Genomic DNA, 19,049 nt, shown 5'->3' on the forward strand with positions numbered 1-19,049 from the left:
GTGACGGTCCCCGTCAGGAAGAGGGCCTCTGCACGAGGCGCAGGTCGAAGGCATTTGAAACAACGCCTCGAATTTGCTCTTTTACTAAATGACAAAAAAGCGTCACAGAGGCGAACACTTGCAAAGTAGCTTAGTAAAAGGATATCAAGGTGATGCGCGCCGGATGGCGTAGCAGAAGGCTTTGAAGGCGGCTGAAGGCGCCGGCGCCCTCGTGAGCAGTCCTGCTGTAGGCTTGTCGACGGCGGGCTAAAAGACTCCAATAATCCGGAGGATCCAGCTAAGAGAAGGTCTTTGCTGAAGGAGATTAAATCTAAAGAACTCTCATGACGGGGCGCCTAATATATAGCCTTAGCCACGCCCATCTTGGCGGTAAAAGCTGATATAAAGTTTTTAGCTATGTGGGGCTTTTAGCAGCAGTGACCATATCTCATTTCAATTTGTAATTCTTTTAAAAATATTTCAAACTGTGGTATTAGGGCAATAAAATAAACAGTATAGACGTATTCCTGAGAATTAGTTTTTATATATAATCTGATATTTGATTTGTCTATTTAAGTGCAATTTGAAAGACTTTTATATTCATATTAATATTTCTACCATTTGACCTCCAGGTGGCGCTAATTTGCGATGCGAATGATTTCAGGCCTTATTTTGTTATTTTATGCAGATTAAATGCAGAAGGGATAGTTATCAATGAAAAGTTCAGATTCTAAGCTTAATCTTTTTGTCACACCATAGTGCCCCCTTTTGGACCCGTTGACGTGTCCGCAGAAGAGGTTAGACCACTGTGTAAATACCCTTTGCTTTAAACAGTGCTTTGCTGTGTTTGCTTCACTGCCAGTTTGCTTCAATAACAGCCTTTGGAAGGTCTAAATTAAATTGTTTTGTGACAGGTTCACAAAACAATCCATGCTGAAATGTCCCACACAAACTGTTAAAATTACAATGAAATGATAAGGGACCTTGATAAAAAATAAACTTCACCTAATGTTGGGATCATTCAGAAGGATGTGCAGAGTGCAGGTGCTACACACCTGTTTGACAGACTTTACCACATTTTACTCTAATTAGTTTTTCTGGTGTTGAGGAATAATAGTATCTATCCAACTTAAAATAAAAACAATAATGAGCACAAAAATAGATAAAAGGCTCAGATAAATAAATAACAAGCATTAATCAAAAATATATGAACACATTTCAAATAAGCTGCAAAAAAACGTACAAAAAAAACTGAAAAATGAAAGCAAAGTCATTAATTTTCAGAAAATCAGAATTGCAAACGATGTTTTTTGGGCTCTCTGACAATTTTGCTCATATTTAAAAAAGTAATTGTAGGCTTACGCTGTGTTTTTCTTTGCTTTTGCTTCCAAGTCCTGCACTTGGTTTTCCAAAACAAGGAAGTCATAAATAATGACTCAACTAAAACTCTGCTAACTAAATTTAGCTGACGTGATACATGTGTTAACGGACTATGATAATGGCCTACTCAGACAACACATTGTTTCCTGTGGCAGAAAATACTCAAAACAGACACAAGCAGCATATCTATCAACCACAAATAATATAATATTGAGCAGGAGCCGTCAGAGTTGCATTGGAGTGATATCACCTCCCCTCTTCGAATGATTGGCTATAGGAGGAGCTGTCGATCAAGAACTAGTGGACCAATAGGGATGCGATTTACATGAAACTCTACTCACAAGTTTTGGAAAACCAAGCGCAGAACTTGGAAACCAAAAAATTTAAATATGAGAAAATTGTCATACAGCACAAAAAAAAACAGTAATATAACCAAGGAAAACATGATTTTGTTTGCATTTCTGATGACGTTGCGTTAATTTTTCAGTTTCTTTTTTTTGCAACATTTAATATTGTGTTTATATATTTTTGATTCATGCCTGTTATTTTTTTATCTGCGCTAATTATTTTGATCTGCCCTTTTTATCTATTTTTGCGCGTATAATTTTTTATTCACGCCTATTATTTTGAAAGACCTTTATTATTTTTGGATCTGTGACCGCTAAACTTTTGATGGGATTTTGATCCCATACTGGACGGCCAAGTTTTGAATAGCAAATAGGTTTTGTTGACATGCAAATGTGGGCGGTCGGTTATGTTTTCAAATGTCTCGTTTTTTTTTAACCTTAGTTTCAATAAATGGTTAGTAGAGGAAGTTTTAGGTACAATAAATGTTTTCTCAAAAGATCAAGGAAAATGTGATTTATCATGGTATTACCCCATCAAATGTACTTATTTATTTTGTTAAAAAAAATGTGTTCACTTTCGCTCAATGTATTCCAGTTGCAACAGCAAATCAGAATTGTAATGTTGTGCTGATTAACATTTGAATCCCATTTTTTAAGATGAAAACTGCAATAATAGAGTAAATCTTGTCAGTTCTTTGGTCTTTTATTGAAAGGCATTTGTATTTTACTGATTAGCATTGCTAGAAAAATTCAGCTGTTGTTCTCTGTTTTTCCCTTAGCTAAATTGAAGACAAAGAGATCCAGACCACTGTGTCACTACCCATCTTGCTGAACATCATAATCTGGAACTAAATCTCTCCATCTCCCTGTCTTTCAGGGTGATCGAGCAGCTGGGTGGTAAACAGCTGGTGATGAACCACATGCATCATGAAGATCAGCTTGTCCGGTATAATGCCCTGCTGGCTGTCCAGAAGCTCATGGTTCATAACTGGTATGTTCACCTACATAAACATGAGTGTATGAATGCAAATTTTATCTCCTACACTTGCAGCTATTTTTAAGCTTGGACAATTTTCTTAATAAACTTCCATTTTGGTGTTAGGATACTTATCTCGAAAAATAAAAAGAAAAAACATCTTAAAGTAATAGTTCTCCCAATAATGAAAAATCTTGTTTTTAATAATTTACTGTTGTTCAAAATCTTTATGAAATACTTTCATCCAATCAAATGATCATAAGAAGTTGATTCTCTTCTGTCTTTACCTAATGTCCCCAAAACATTTTGTATGGTTTTTCTATTCACAGTGATTCTGGTTGCTTATTTATTCCAAAAGCAAAATAGCCCTATTGTTTGTGCCTGAAGCAACATTACCTCAAATATAAATCTGGAATAGAGATTTTTCTAATCTCCCTTTGCTGTGCAATACAATTTTCTCACCTCAGTACTACATATTATAATGAATTATTCAGTGGCTTGTTGTTGGCTTTTCGATGTTAGTTGATCTTTTATTAAAACACAGGGCACAAAATAACAAAACAAAACATAATACATTTATGCCTGCATGTTCAATGTGTTTGTCAAACTTTATACGGATGAGAGCAGCAAACTGTTGAATCAAGGCTGCCAAGACACCAGCTCATGTTCAGGTAGAATTGAATATGACAGAACACAAGTAACTCATAAATGTGCCTGCATGCATCTTTAAGCTTCATGTTATATATTCAGATAAACCTCAATGACCCCAGAACATAGCAAGTGTGTTTAAAATGCAGTCGGCAGGTACTTACACTCGTGTGGCGGGTTTATGAAAATTATCCACTGGTGTTATAAAGATAAATTGTTTGCTGTCATTACAAAGGCTTTAAATCTACCTTCTTCAAATTTAAAGTTTAGTGTTCAATTGGGTAGAATACAAGTCCTTTTAAATTCTGCCTGAGTGCTATAGATTATTCCTGCATAGAGAGCATGCAGTAATAAAAAGTACATGCTCAATAAAGTATAACTCAATAATCAGGCTCACTGGAGCAAATATATATATATATATATAGAAGGCAGATGCTCATGGAACAATGAAGACGAAAGTATTTATACTGTTAACCCAGACTGAGCAATGTACATATAACAATCTCAAAAGCTGTGAGGATCAGACGTGTGAATGGCGAGCTCTGAGCACTTTGCTAGTTTAACCAATTTTAGTTTATATAAACCGGTGAGATTCGATACACTATGTTCCATAACTATTCTAGGAGAAAAGTCCCTTCTGCAAACTCTGACTTGGAGTATATGGTGGCAATTATTAGCCATTAGCTAAATGGCCCATGTGTAATTTTCAGGTTTAATTGTGCATCATTTTTTAGTGGGTTGTGACGCAAAGCCTAACATGTTAAAACCAAAAGGAAGAAGATAAAAGAAAGGGTTCTATAAGCTTTGATTTCTCGGGAATAATTTAATAGATTTATTTCGCTCAAGTCTCCCAAATATGAGCTCAGAGTTTAAAAGGGAACTATTACGAAGATGCATCTAGACTTCAGAGGTAGATATTGCTTGTATTATTTGATGATCTGAGCTTTAAAGAGAGGTGAAGGCCAACTCTTAACTCTTTTCTTAATTGGAGGCACTTCAGAGGAAATTACAGGGCATGTAATAGTAAGATGATTGAGTTGAGATTCAGTGAATGTGGTTTCCAGGGTACTCGGGGTGTAGGGTGACCAACAAGAATGGCCATTCACTGGACGCCATCTTTGCAATCCAGTTGCATCCTCAAATGCCATTTCCTTTGGCTTTACTTTGCTCAAGAGCTTTTATTCTTTTTTCTTTTTTACCTGTGAGGTAATTCTTCTGTCGTGTTTTTCAGATGCTGTATGTCCTCACAGGAGATACATTTATGTAATGATGTCATTTATTGCTGTGCATCACACATACTGTTTTTTGGTATAAAATAACTAAAAGCTTTGTTGTTTTCATCCTTTTGTTTAATCCCAGTTAGAAACAGAAACTTGTTTGTAGAGTTTATTTCCCCTCATGAGAGGTGGTGCTGTCACCACACTATTGCTGTCATTTTTATTTATTTATTTTTCATTCTCACTCCATTGAGGCTGTTTGGTTTCATAGCAACAGCAGGAGAAGATGTTTGAGTTGGCACATTTCTATATGGCCGACATTACACACTGATAGCTTATTGTTTCGGTACCATCTGGGTGAACCCCTGGAGGTGGACGCTGTGTGCTTGTTGAAACTTAAGACTGCCTTGCCAGTCTTGAGATGTTGGATCTTTTTTTTTTTTTTTTTAATTCTTAATGCACTTAGGATTTCACTCATATGTTGTTAGATGCAGCTTAGCGTGACATCTCTTAGGTGCGCTTTGCTGTTATGAATGCTAATTTGATGGGAAATGCTGTCTTGATCTGAATAACAGAGGAATTATTAAGCAGACAGTCCATTGCAAAAGAAGACCAAAGGTGATTACTGTTTTGCTGCACATTGCGTCATATCATTTAGACATGATTAATACATTTGGAAAAATTGAAAGGGAAAAAGTAATCAAAATTGAATCATGAAATCTTTTGCTTCAAGAATTGTGAGACACATACAGTAGATATTTCAAGCTGCAAACTTAAGAGCACTTGTAGGACTGAATAGAGATTTTTCTTGTCATCTAAAGACTTAATCTCTTATTTTGGGCAGTAACTTTAAAAGTAGGACAGTAAGCCAAGCATTGCATTGATTTTACCTGTGGTTTATTGCTTTTGTAATATGGCGACAAGTACACTATAATAAAAGACATTAAAGTTAAATTTAGAGTTAAATTTATTATTGATAATTATTGGAACAAATGATAACTTAGGATTTCATTATCCTAACGGTAGGCTGTAGAAAGGTGGGTGGAGTCAGAGCATTTAAAACTCTATGACCATGCAGTAGCCTGATGGTTTTTGCTGTTACGCACCGTCTCTGTGTTTACATCATGTATGATAAACAGACTTTATCACATTTTGGTTCATAAATTCTTTAAAAATAAACATGATATAGAAAAAGGCATATAACAACTTACTGCAGTTGATCCTGAATCAAACAAGCCCACACTCAACGTAATACGATGTGTAAATCCTAAAATACTACTTTCATTATGACAGCTAAGGTGGCTATTGCTAATGATATCTCTATAGCGACGGTTTCTCTGGGATGGATTCACTGAAACATGATTTTGCATAGATGTGTTAGATTGTGGTCATTGGCTGTCTAGTCTGTTAGAATCCATATTTGGAAACAGGCAAGTGTCCCACGGGTGAGCTGAGCCAAAGCGCATATACACAGACTGCATACAAGAGGGCACTCAACATAGCTTTTTTTGGAGTAATGGAGTATGAGGCCGATGAGAGTTGAATCTTATTGTTAGGCACTTAGTTGATATAAGTTTAAGTATTATTTGTTTTTATTTTCTTAGATTTTTGCATTCATTGTTTTCAGTTATTCTGTTTTAATGTTCAATAAAACACCTGAATAATTGTTTGCGTGTGTGCGTTTTCAGGAGTGTTGTAGCAAGAGATTCTCTAAGCTTGATACTAATATATTTTCCTAATATTTTGAAAGCTTTTCTATAAATTGTTACGATGCAATTGAGCCTTTTTGCTATTTATTTTTTATAAGCTCTTAATTTCAGGCGAGGCCGGGTGTAGGCATGTGTAGGGGCCAAACGTGGGTCTTGCCCACCCAATCAAACATTTGGGAAACCTTTTTAAATAAAAATGCATCATTAATTTGTGCATTGGTTAAAAAGTAATATGGGGGCGGGCTATGTGTGTTGCAAACATTGAGGGTGGGCTAGAGACTGCCCAACCAATCACAAAACAGCACCAAAAATTTGAAGTGTTTTCTATATTTATCATTGGCCATAAGCAACGACACTCAAGAAGTGGCTGCTGCAATCTAGACAGTCCGAAACGTTACACGAGCGAGAACGGTAATAAGATATATTTTTGTGCAATGTATAGGTTTTTAATGCCCATATAGAAGCCTGGTTCTGTCTCAGTGTGCAGTGACCATGTGGCTGCTGTTAATGTATCACAGGCTTCATTGCCAACTATCTGATTGGCCTTTGGTTGCTTTCAAAGTTTTGTTTGTACCTTTCTTTAATAAAGCGTTAACATCGATAGCACTAAGGGACTTTCTACTACAAGGAAGAATTTGAATGAATCAACCCTGCTCCTGTAAATCGAATTATAAAATGTTTTGTTCTTGCACAATAGATGGAAACCACGAACAACACTCTGTACCTTAAATACATGAAATAAATCTATTTTATTTTTTTAAATAGATTTATATTTTGCGGGAGACAGGCGGGTAATTTCTTTCACCAATTTCCGCGCACAAATAATCCCGCCCGCACCTGCATTCAGCAATCAAAACTTGTCCTGCACCGCACTGTTATGGGATGCATGCCTTACATCTCTTATACATCGTTTTACAGAGCTGTGATCGTGTTTTTCTTTTTTTTTTGTCATTGCTTTTTGAACAATTTCTATTTTTGCCATGAAAATAACCTTAAATGGCATTACTTTCCATCCATCCAAATTCCTGTGTTCGCTAAATTACTTTACACATATAGTTTTACTGGTAAAAATATCAATACCCTTTGCTACCCTATAAAGGCCATACTCATTCATTAACACTGAAACTGAGAAAATAGCTCAGTTTTTTGGCTTGAATTATTTTGATGTGGTTTTGGTGTTACTGCATTTTCTCACAATGTTTTCTCTGAATTTCAGAATATGAGACAAACTCATCTTTCACCGGACAAATCATAAGGCCTGTTTCAGTCAGAACACAGTTTAGCATTTTGCTTTTGTAGGGTAGTATATTTGCTTATTACATTTCTGTCAAACAGAAAGAATTGTCATAATTTAATATTATATAATTACTTCTTTAAGTAGTTCCCATCTGTGTCAAATTTTAGGGTCTTAAACTTATATGTTTCTGATCTCTCCATCTAATATATTTCCTTTCACTCCATCCTTATTTTCCTCCTTTATATTATTTCTCTCCACTCCATCCTTGCATTCGTGGGGACTCTAATTTGTCTTTGTCATTTGCTTTAAGGCTGTAATACTAATTTATCTAAAAGTGTATTGCATTATTTTGTTTCTTAATAATGGAGGTAGTATACTAAATATAGATATATTGGGTCTTATGATCTTGAAAATTGCTCAATGTTATAACAATTAAGCAAAAGCTGTCAGACGCCGGGCCTGATTTCAGGTATGCCATTTTAAGCATGAAATCCTTAAGAATGAATTCAGGGTGTAAGGGATTAATGATATCCATGTAACTTACCTTGTAACTTACCTTGTTAATCAGCTATTCATTTTTCCACTTATGAAAATTCAAGTTGTTGGTGATACCTGCCAATAAGATGACTGTTTTTGCTGGCAGTATTTCAGCAGTAGGGGATGAACAAGGATCAAGGAAGAGGAAGATTTGATAGCTTTTCTTACTGTAACTTATAATACCTTGACATTGAAAAACAAAATAATTGGTTGGAGGTGCCAGTGAAAAGAACATCAAGAGCCTCTTAAAGTCAGCAGAACATTCAGACTGTGCCCCTTCACATACATCTTTGTCTGATTTGGGTTGATTTCAAGTTGGCTGGAAAGGAGTACAAAGTGCAGCCTACTAGAGACTTAAGCCCAAAACATAGTCTACGCATGTGTGTGAACGCAGACGCTTTTAGCAACGCAAGCTCTGTGTTGTGCATTATTGCGTTCTGAAATGTGTCAGACAATGCAAGTACACTTTGCATTAATGTCGCTACAAGGCAGGGGCAAATCTAGACATTATTTCATGGGGTGGCAAGGGCGTGGCATGCAGACTATATGGGGTGGCAACACCAAAGCAAGCATCAATGTGTAGTTCTTATGGATCAAGGTACAAAGCTTCATTGCAGCACGAACTAGTTCATTAATTGGAGTCACTATCAAGTTATAAATGTTCATGAATTTGCTTTAAAACTGCATTTCCACAGGAACCACACATAGTAACCATTTTGCTACTGATTTGCCAACATTAAATATCCAAAGTACCAAGACTTTGTCTATTAAACACATCAACAAATAACTCATGGATGGAGAGTGCATGCATTCCCAATGTTATTTTGCTAATAAAATCCTGTTGGCCTATCAACTTTGTAACAAATTTAATAAGACATTGGAAAGGGAACATTAACACAAAGTTAGTTCTAAATAAAATAAACTCTATGAAAACTATACTTTGGGTGGCAGTGTTGCGAAACTCATGAATATTTATTATTTTATGCACAATAAAATATTATTTTAAATCACCTATTTTGATAAACAGTCTTTCTTAATGACCGATTCAATCACTCAAATATATTTCACGTAATATGGTAATTGAATCTCTACATCTGCCAATATTAGCCTTTTGTAAGTCAGTAGATGAACACATAGATCAACAATTTAATCAAGAACATGACTGGTTACTTTTTCCATCTAGTTTTTAGAGGTCTGGTTTCACCCAAATATAATTTTTTATTTTAATAAACCAAGATTGCATCTGTATGTCAGTGGATGGGTGTTACACTTTAAAAATAAAATGCAATAAAAGATGCAGGGAGACAAGAGTAGTGGAAACACAAACACATTTATTAACCATTCTGTATTTGAAAAAACAGCAAAAAAAAAGTTCAGACAGCGACAACCACAAACTCGTCTCCAGCAGCGGGAATCTGCATAAGAGCTTCATCGGTGACCAAGATGGCACAGCTCAAAAATATATAGGAATATATTTATATAGGAAGGAATCACACTGCGTGCTGGTGCTCCCCATTAACAATCAGCTCACCCCCCACACCTGAGAGTGATTAAGAGAGAGAGATAAAGACAAAACACACACTCTACAAACACACAAACAATACGGCCGAGAAGGCCATCCCAATGAGGGACATTTTTATCTTTTCTATTTCCCGGAAAAGCGCGTGAGCTGCAGAAAAAACTGCTGGCACTAAATTACACTGATAACAGCCACAACGAACATTTATCATAAAATTCAAAATAACACATTCCAGTGCCGGATTGCCAATCAAAACATACATAAATCAGATGAAATAGAAAGCCCTACTCAAGAACTGGAGATGTTTCATCTGGATTATACACATACCTAACGAAAGTGATTTCAGACAGTGCTGAGGAAATATCTGATGGCAATATATTGAATAATCATTCAGTTAAGACTTGTTCTCCATGTATTTGTCCATATTGTTGTTGTGGTTGAGGAAGTAAGCTCAAACATAGGGCTGAGAATCGATTACAAAAAGAGTCATCTGAGCCATTGGGAATCGATTCCGAAGATGGAATCGGTTTCGCTCAGGAAATGGACTGATATGTTCATTTTCCAGAAGCCTTAACAGCACTAATTCAATTCACAAAAGGATTATAAAATTACTTCAGCTAATATTATATTAAATAAACCAGTACAAAAACCTTGATTTTTAAAGAAATCTAAAGTGTTTGTTTGGAAATTTTTATTTAGTGTACAAAAGGTAGTGGACAACTGCATAGTAATATAAACCTCATTATAACAAGATCAACTGATGGGTGGTTTCAGGCAATTTCAGTGTAGATTAAAGTTCCCTCAAATGTATCCCAATTGAAGCATTGCACTTTGGGATGCACATCTAGGACCAAATTTATAATAGAATAGACCTATAAATAGTAAATGCCATTCATTATATCACAAATTGTGCAAATAATGCTTTAAAATTAGCTGTATATTGAGATTTAACTTTACCTCCCTTTTTTAATGGAATTGAAAAAGAATGGATAAAATGAGTTCGGAATCGACTCTTGGAATCAATTCCATCAATTCCAAAAACCAGGAATTGGAATTGACTTTAATAAATTTTGGAATCGAAAAGCCCTATTTAAAATCCTAAGCCCGCAAGTACCCAAAAACTGCCCATGTGCTGCAGCAGCAAGTACACGAGTGACTGCTGCTGTAACCCATCACACCATTGGCCGCTTCTTTAACCTATCACGCAATTGGCCACTGATATACTTTCACATGATTGACTGCCGCTGTAATCAATCACACGATAAGTCTGTGTAGTCATTTGTGTCTCCGTTGAGAGTTGAGGCTGTTTGACACCCCTACACAATGTCAACGTCTTACAAAATTTTACTTAAGATTTTTTTTTTGTGTGTGTTTAAACAGAGACCATATGATGATGTATGGTTTATGACAAAATAACACCAATGAGGAGACCGGTGATAAAATTAAATGCACTCACATTCTCACTTTTCACACAACAGACTGCCACATTGTTTGGTCTCCTATGTGTGCAAACACACAAACAATCATACTAGCTCATTCTTGTTCACAACCATTCATCAACATTCAACTAAAAGACAAACAAACACAATATTTTATACATTTGAATACTCATAATGGGGTGGCAATGCTTTTTCTTAGGGTGGCGTTTGCCACCCGCAGTAGATCTGCCCCTGCTACAAGGGTTGCTATAGCGAACATTAGTGTGAAATGTCCACTTCTACAGTGAATTTTATCTTTGAAGTCTACTACTGTCATGGCGGAGCAAGAACATCAATATATTTACAGCTACTTACCTGGAATTTTAACACATTCATTTTTATGGCACAAACTTTTTATGGTATCTCTATCGCCTTCTTGAATACTGAGGTGTTTTTATCACCACAGTAATGCCAGCAATGTACAACCGGACCACTCGCATCTGCGTAGCATAATTGCATTAAGTATGTTTCTACCCTTAGCCTCTTTTATGTTGTGTGATAATTTGGTGCATTTGTTTTTTATTTTTTGGCTACATTTGAATTTATACTGTTCAATTCAAAAGAGTTGCTGTATATTAGGGATGGTTATTCATCAATTATTTGGTATTCGAATATTTAAGCTCATAAAAAAAACGAATATTCGAATATTCTATTATTTAAATGAAGGTAATTAATGAGAAAGATTTATAAGTTCATAAAGGTTTCAGTCATTAAAAACATAACAAGCTTCTAATTATATCCAAAAAAAAGCTTATTTTATGTCCTGTGTTTTTTGTTTTTTTATTTGAACAAGCAATGCGTGAAAACAAAAAGGTATAGAATGAAAGCATTTAAACTCACACAATGCGAAGAAAAAGAAACTGCTAATTAAGTAGACTGGCGCAGTTAACGTACAGGATGAATATGAACACTTGACATAAAAGTTATGTTTATATTGTATCATGTTTTTGTTGAGAAAAACAAGCTTGTCCAGATGCTCAGTGTACTATACTAATTTATACACACCAGGTTAAATGATGGAATGTCCCTTACCTCAGCTAGCCAAGTCTTTCTTGGATGCCATGTTTGTTGTTTAAAGAAGAGTTGCGGGGATTAGGTTGGTACGGGGATGCTGCTTTCTGACAAGCTGCACATATACAGGAATAAAGCGTACACCACTTATCCAGTACATTTAAACAGGAACCCAGATTTCTCGCAGTAAGCCACATTCTCACAATAACCCGTTTTTTTGGTGTCCATCTAAACTTGCTGACAGAACGGTTTGCTCATCAAATGTGATCAACTTGTGTCCACACTCAACAATGCCACCCAGTGCATTCTGTTATAACTGGCGGTTTTAGTTTGTGTGTTCAGGATTTAACATGCATCTCACTGTATATATGGCCAGCAAAGCAAAACATTGCGAAATTCTAATAATTATTGCAGAACGAATACTCGAGTATTCGACTACTCATGCACATCCCTACTGTATATATTTTAGTAAAAGCAAAAATGTAAATGATACCTTAAAGAAATGCTTTTATAAGCAGAAATGAAAATTTATTTCAGTATAATGAAAATCCTTTATCAGATATATTTGGGAGATTGGTTAATGTGCTTTTCTGCATATTGATTTTAGACTGCCATCTGCAAGCTTTTAAATTATAATTTGTTTTACATTCATCGTTAAGATGATGGTCCATTTTGGCTTAAAGTATGGCCTTTCTGCAAGATTACTTTTCCCATAGGCCTTTTAGTAATATTTCTGAACTTTCAGGCTCAGATAATCACACTAATATTTCTGTTTGTTGAGGCTTTACTGAAATTAGCACACAGCAGTGCAATTAATCTCAATTAACCATGCTTCACAGATAAGGTCCTGTGGCTGGCAATGATATTATGTGTGTGTATATATATAGTTGAAGTTAGAAGTTTACTTGCACATAGGTATAAGTCATCTAAACTCATTTTTAAGCTCTCCGCAGATTTGATATTAGCAAACTATAGTTTTGGCATGTCGTTTAGGACATATACTTTGTACATGACACAAGTAATTTTTCCAACAATTGTTTACAGACAGACTGTTTCACTTTTAATTGACTAAATCACAATTCAAGTGGGTCAGAAGTTTACATACACTAAGTTAACTGTGCCTTTAAGCAGCTTGGAAAATTCCAGAAAATTATGTCAAGCCTTTAGGCAATTAGCAAATTAGGTTCTGATAGGAGGTGTACTGATTTTGAGGTGTACCTGTGGATGTATTTTATGGCCTTCCTTCAAACTCTGTGCCTCTTTGCTTGACATCATGGGAAAATCAAAAGAAATCAGCCAAGACCTCAGAAAAATAATTGTGGACCTCCACAAGTCTGGTTAATCTTTGGAACCAATTTCCAAATGCCCGAAGGTATCATGTTCATCTGTACAAACAACAGTACGCAAGTATAAATGCCATGGGACCACGCAGCCATCATATCGCTCAGTAAAAGTGAAAAGTGCTAATCAATCCCAGAACAACAGCAAAGGACCTTATGAAGATGCTGGAGGAAACATGTAGACAAGTATCTATATCCACAGTAAAACGAGTCCTATATCGACATAACCTGAAAGGCTGCCTACAAACCTGACACCAGTTCTGTCTGGAGGAATGGGCCAAAATTCCAGAAATTTATTGTGAGAAGCTTGTGGAAGGCTGCTCAAAACATTTGACACAAGTTAAATAATTTAAAGCAATGCTACCAAATACTAAGAAAGCGTATGTAAACTTCTGACCCACTGGGAATGTGATGAAAGAAATACAAGCTGAAATAATAAATTTTCTCTACTATTATCCTGACATTTCACATTCTTAAAGTAAAGTAGTGATCCTAACTGATCTAAGACAGGCAGAGTTGTCTACGATTTAATGCCAGGAACTGTGAAAAACTGAGTTTAAATGCATTTGGCTAAGGTGTATGTAAACTTCCGACTTCAACTGTAAGCTGTTTGCAGGTATATTGAATCCATCGCGTCACCACGCATCATGTTGAAAGATGAAGTCTTTATACAATGAGTTTATGGTGCATAAACTGAGGACCGAATTATCATTGGGGAAATTACATTTTGGGCACTTGACTCTACAATATCTTAGTACTCTATCTACATAGAAAACACTAAATGGCATGCATATCCTTTTTTGTTCAGGCTAGTTGTAAACATATTAGCTCATCTAATTCACAAAGTTGAAGTCAAACTGTTACTGATCCTTATATTTTATGATGTTATTTCTCTTTTTCCTGCAGCCATTTTGATGCAGTATCTGGGTGATTCTCTGTCTCCCTTTCTCTCAATGTGCTATTTATCTGCTTTGTTTCCATGTAAATGTCAGTTAATATACTGAAGCCTGGAGATTCTAGCCCAGTTGTTATTTGATGAGCCATTTTATCTCCCAAATATGACAATTAATGAGTGGCAGGTGTGTGCTAATTCAGTAATTTGGCAGTAAGAGGAAGATATGATCCATTGTGTGTCCTCTCTAAATTGTTCACTCATTCAAAAGCTGTGAAATCTTAGTCTAAAGCTGCCAAAGCTGCAAGTAAAGCACACCACTTATTAAAAAAAAAGGTCACAGTTAAGAAGAAACTGTTAATAAGGTTTGACACAAAGACAGGAAACACTATCTGCTTTGGCTCTGCTTCAAGATGATGGGCACTTACTCTTTGGAAAGGATTTCTGTGACCGCAATAACATCTGCTGACAGTTGAGAAGTTGTAGATGTCAGATTTAACTTCTCTGTGAAATGTCTTTTTCAGTATTCAAAGAGGATGGAATCGAACCTTGCGAAGATTACTCAGGATGTCAACTTGAATTTAATATAGTTAATGAATCTTAGCTGAAAAAGGCTCAGATGGAGGTGTGGGAAAATGGATAAACAGGCATAATCGTTCTTGTGTGTGTGTGTGTGTGTGTGTGTGTGTGTTTTTTTAGGGAGTACCTGGGGAAGCAGTTGCAGTCCACTGAACAGTCGACTCCTGCTGTTGCTGCCCGAAGCTGAACTGCTCCTTTGCTTAAGTGTGATTGAGTCTTTGTGTTTGATCCAGTGTCTTTTGTGTGATTGTAAATTTGTGCTATATAATGAATATGTCAAACAAAGAACATTGAGAGAGTTGATGTATTGTACCGTGACATTATAATTGATCTATTTTTGTTGTTCTTTTTCTCATTGTGTAAAGTTGTGTGTTGATGTAACAAAATCACATTAAGTAATCTAAATAGTTCCCAGAGAAACAAGAAATGTTATTTATGTCTTAAGTGCAAAGCAATGAGTATGCATTCCAATAAATAGTCTGATGCAAGAAGTATATCTCTTGCTTTAATTCAAATTTTAATAGATTTTTTTTTTCTTGAGTTATAAGGCTGCATTTTCTATTACATTGTTTTACTGCAAAAGAAACCACTACAACATAATGTTAATAAATGTTCTTTTAAAAGCTTTAATATGTGAATCCCCATTCACAACCTATGTTAATTTTGTAATGTAACGTATTTCTGAGTGACAGGATATTCATTGAGGGAAAAAATGTGTGGTAAATGGTAGACATTCCATTCCAGAATGAAGCGAGACCTGAATACAATTTTGCTAAAACAAAGGTATTACATATGGATTAAAGATAACAACAACACTTTTAAATAAATTGTGTGCACTGAAGAGAAAATAAATAGTGTTCAATTTTGTTTCCATGTTAACATTCAAATATGCAAATATATAAAAATTTAGAATGATAAAAATTGCAGATGTTACACGGCTACAAAAATGTGCTTATATAATTTTCAGTTTGCTTTCAAATTCTTGTTTTTAGAATAGAGGGAAACATTTTTTGAATTTATTTGCACTTCATCCCAGGAGTTTATAGAAATGGATTGATTCTCTGTGATGTTGAAGTCTCACTCAAATATCAGATTTGTATAGTAATCCTTCAATGTCTGAAGTCTCTGAATCACATTATTACTCTTAGTGTAATACGCAATGAAACCACCTACAGGTCATTATTTCATTTCTGTGTTTCGCTATGTTTTGCTTGTGAAAGGACCGAATAATTTTAAGATTGCCACATACCACTGGTTTCAAACGTATAAGTAATTTTTCAACTGTTGCTCTAAGGGATAACTTTTGTTAACCTTTATAACAACTTTGTTCTCTTGAAATGACTTATCTGCCCTCATACACTGAAACTAAAGGAAAGTCTCTTGTAATGTAATGACACTGAACCTCAGGTCTTGAAGTCTGCTTTGATACTTGAAGACCTCCAAACTGAATGTAGATAGTGGGTCATACTGTGGAACTAACCAGGTCAGAAATAAACAACAAAAATGCCCCTGAAATTCAAAATTTAATGGCAAGAAATGCATCCCTGAGTTTAGGCCTATCTATACACATTATTGTACATACTATACAGTATTGGTTGATGTTGATTGAATGTGATGGGTAAGAGGTAATAAATTCTCAATCTTTTTATTTATATGTGTGTTAATTCATGATTACATTTAAGTATTTGAAATAAAAGTATAATGCCTTACATTTTTTAGTTGGTTAGGAAAAAATGGCCCTGAAAATCAAATCCAAGGGGAAAATATTGCCCCTTAATTGAAAGGTTAATTTCCTACTCTGGGACTAACACTACTTACACTACTTTTGGGTGTTATGCAATCACAAACAAATTAGTTTGTCTATTGTATTCTAATATTAAAAAAGAATTTGACTAAAAAAGTAATGGATTTGCTTAAATTGATCCTGTATAACTGAAATAAATATAAAGAGAAGATCGTTACAAGCCGTTCACACATGGGCAAAAAAAAAGGCTAATATTACATGAAAATTGTTACATACTGCACCTTTAACTTTGTGACATAATATTGACATATTAATGTTGATATTAACAACTAAAACTAACATTTTAGTAAGTCAGTTATCTTTCCTTGCAAATACGATATGTATTTTGCTTGAATCAACTCAGTAGAACATTTCAGATTTACCTTACAAACATAATCATGAAACACATGACATATGGAAGCCTCCCACAGGTAAACTAAATGCTTGCTATGTAGTGTCTGAAGCAACACCACCCTGCTACTGGCAATAGAAACAATATATAAAGCTGTGGATGCAGACCTCAACACTAGATGCACAAAACATGATGATGGGAACAATCAACAGATTCTTTTTTATCATTTTGTGTAGAAAACTTAAGACTGCACAAAACAAGAAGTTATCAAATGTAACAATAATTTTAACAATTAAAACTATGTAAATAAATGTGAAAAACATGCATGCTCATTGACCCTATAAAGCTGTTTTTATCAAATATGATACACAACATTTGACGGTTCCTGTTTCACTCTCTGTTCAAGCTGAGGGGCCAAATAACCTACTGGTATGTGAGATTCACATGTTTATGGCACCACCTAGTGGTTACTTTCACTATTCATTTCGATCTATTATAAATGGCGGCATATTTACGTGAAGAGTGAGTCTTGTGTTGTAATAAATGACAGCTTATTTTAATTATGTAAATGTACAGAAATGATTATATTGTTACTGATATTTGTTGAATATAAGTAACTTGTGTTTGGTTACAATTTTGAATATTATTTTATTGAAAACCCGCTTATCCATGTGTCAAATAAGATACAACAGGGTTTTGAGGCATATCTCTCAATCACCATTATATTACAATCATGTCAACAAAAAAAGAGCTTTGAAAATTTGGACATATATATTTTATAAGATATATTTAAAGTGTGAACTAATATTTCTGTGTATTTTTATATATGCAGCCTGCTCTGTCATTATAAAGATCTCATAATGACCTTGACCTTAATGACCTTAAAAGCCCAATGATTCAAATACATGCATGATGCATAAAAACAAAAAAATATGCAAAACTCTTTTTATAGTTTTGTCTAATGGAACTAAAAACAATTTAATGCCAGAAAATTTGAATTGTCTGATAATTATTTCATATGTCAGGCTTTACAGGGTTAATTATTCAAGCCCAGTGCATGCTGGGAACAACAGCTTCAAACAGTTAAGTAAAATGTACTTATTTTATTTATTGTGAAATTTACTCAAATTAGCAAATAAATATGAAACTGTTTTCTATTTTAGGATTAATAAATGATGATAGTGTAAATATAACTAACAATTATAAGTAATATTTACTTAAGCTAGAGTATTCATTTTTACATGTTTGAATGTAGAATGTTCTTAATATTTTCAAGTTCATGCTTTAACTTATTTGATGTAGAAAGTGCTTAATCTTTTCTGCTATATTTACCTTAGCACAAAATATTTATATATACATATAATGCACCCCTGATCAAAATCTCTGTTGCTGTGAATAGCTAATCGAATAGCAAAAGGTGGCCTGATTTCCAAAAGGCATAAAGTTAAAGATGACACATTTCTTTAATATTTTTTAGCAATTTTACTTCTTTATTTCCATCTTTTGCAGTTTAAAAAAAAAAACGAAAAGGTAAAAGGGGCCGAAGCAAAAGTTTAGGCACCCTGCAAGGACAGTATTTATTAACACCCCCTTTGGCAAGTATCACAGCTTGTAAATGCTTTTTGTGGCCAGACCTTGTTTGGGGGATTTTCGCCCATTCTTCCTTGCAAAAGTCTTCTTGGGCCGTCTTGCATACACTGCTCTTCTGAGGTCTATCCACAGATTTTCGATGTTTAGGTCGGGGGACTGTGAGGGTCATGGCAAAACCTTCAGCTTGCGCCTCTTGAGGCCGTCCATTGTGGATTTTGAGGTGTGTTTTGGATCATTATCCTGTTGTAGAAGCCATCCTCTTTTCATCTTCAGCTTTTTTACAGATGGTGTGATGTTTGCTTCAAGAATTTGCTGGCATTTATTTTAATTAATTCTTTCCTCTACCAGAGAAATGTTCCTCTGTGCCACTGGCATCAACACAAGCCCAAAGTATGATCGATCCTCACCTTAACATTTGGAGAGGTGTTCTTTTCATGAAATTCTGCACCCTTTTTTCTCCAAAAATACCTTTGCT

At 35.0% G+C, this 19,049-nt stretch overlaps 1 protein-coding gene across 2 annotated transcripts in view; it reads left to right on the top strand.

Annotated features, from left to right (window-relative positions):
* LOC127648755 (V-type proton ATPase subunit H) overlaps positions 1-16,501 on the top strand; it is a 75,599-nt gene extending 59,098 nt beyond the window's left edge. For both annotated transcript variants that reach the window (XM_052133503.1, XM_052133504.1), the window contains 2 exons: positions 2,584-2,697; positions 14,970-16,501. In XM_052133503.1, the coding sequence (XP_051989463.1) occupies positions 2,584-2,697; positions 14,970-15,036 (181 nt within the window). In that variant the 3' untranslated portion in view covers positions 15,037-16,501. The remainder of the gene's footprint in view (positions 1-2,583; positions 2,698-14,969) is intronic.
* The last annotated feature ends 2,548 nt before the right edge of the window (positions 16,502-19,049 follow it).

Source organism: Xyrauchen texanus, chromosome 9, assembly GCF_025860055.1.
Source record: "Xyrauchen texanus isolate HMW12.3.18 chromosome 9, RBS_HiC_50CHRs, whole genome shotgun sequence".
NCBI classification, from domain to species: domain Eukaryota; kingdom Metazoa; phylum Chordata; class Actinopteri; order Cypriniformes; family Catostomidae; genus Xyrauchen; species Xyrauchen texanus.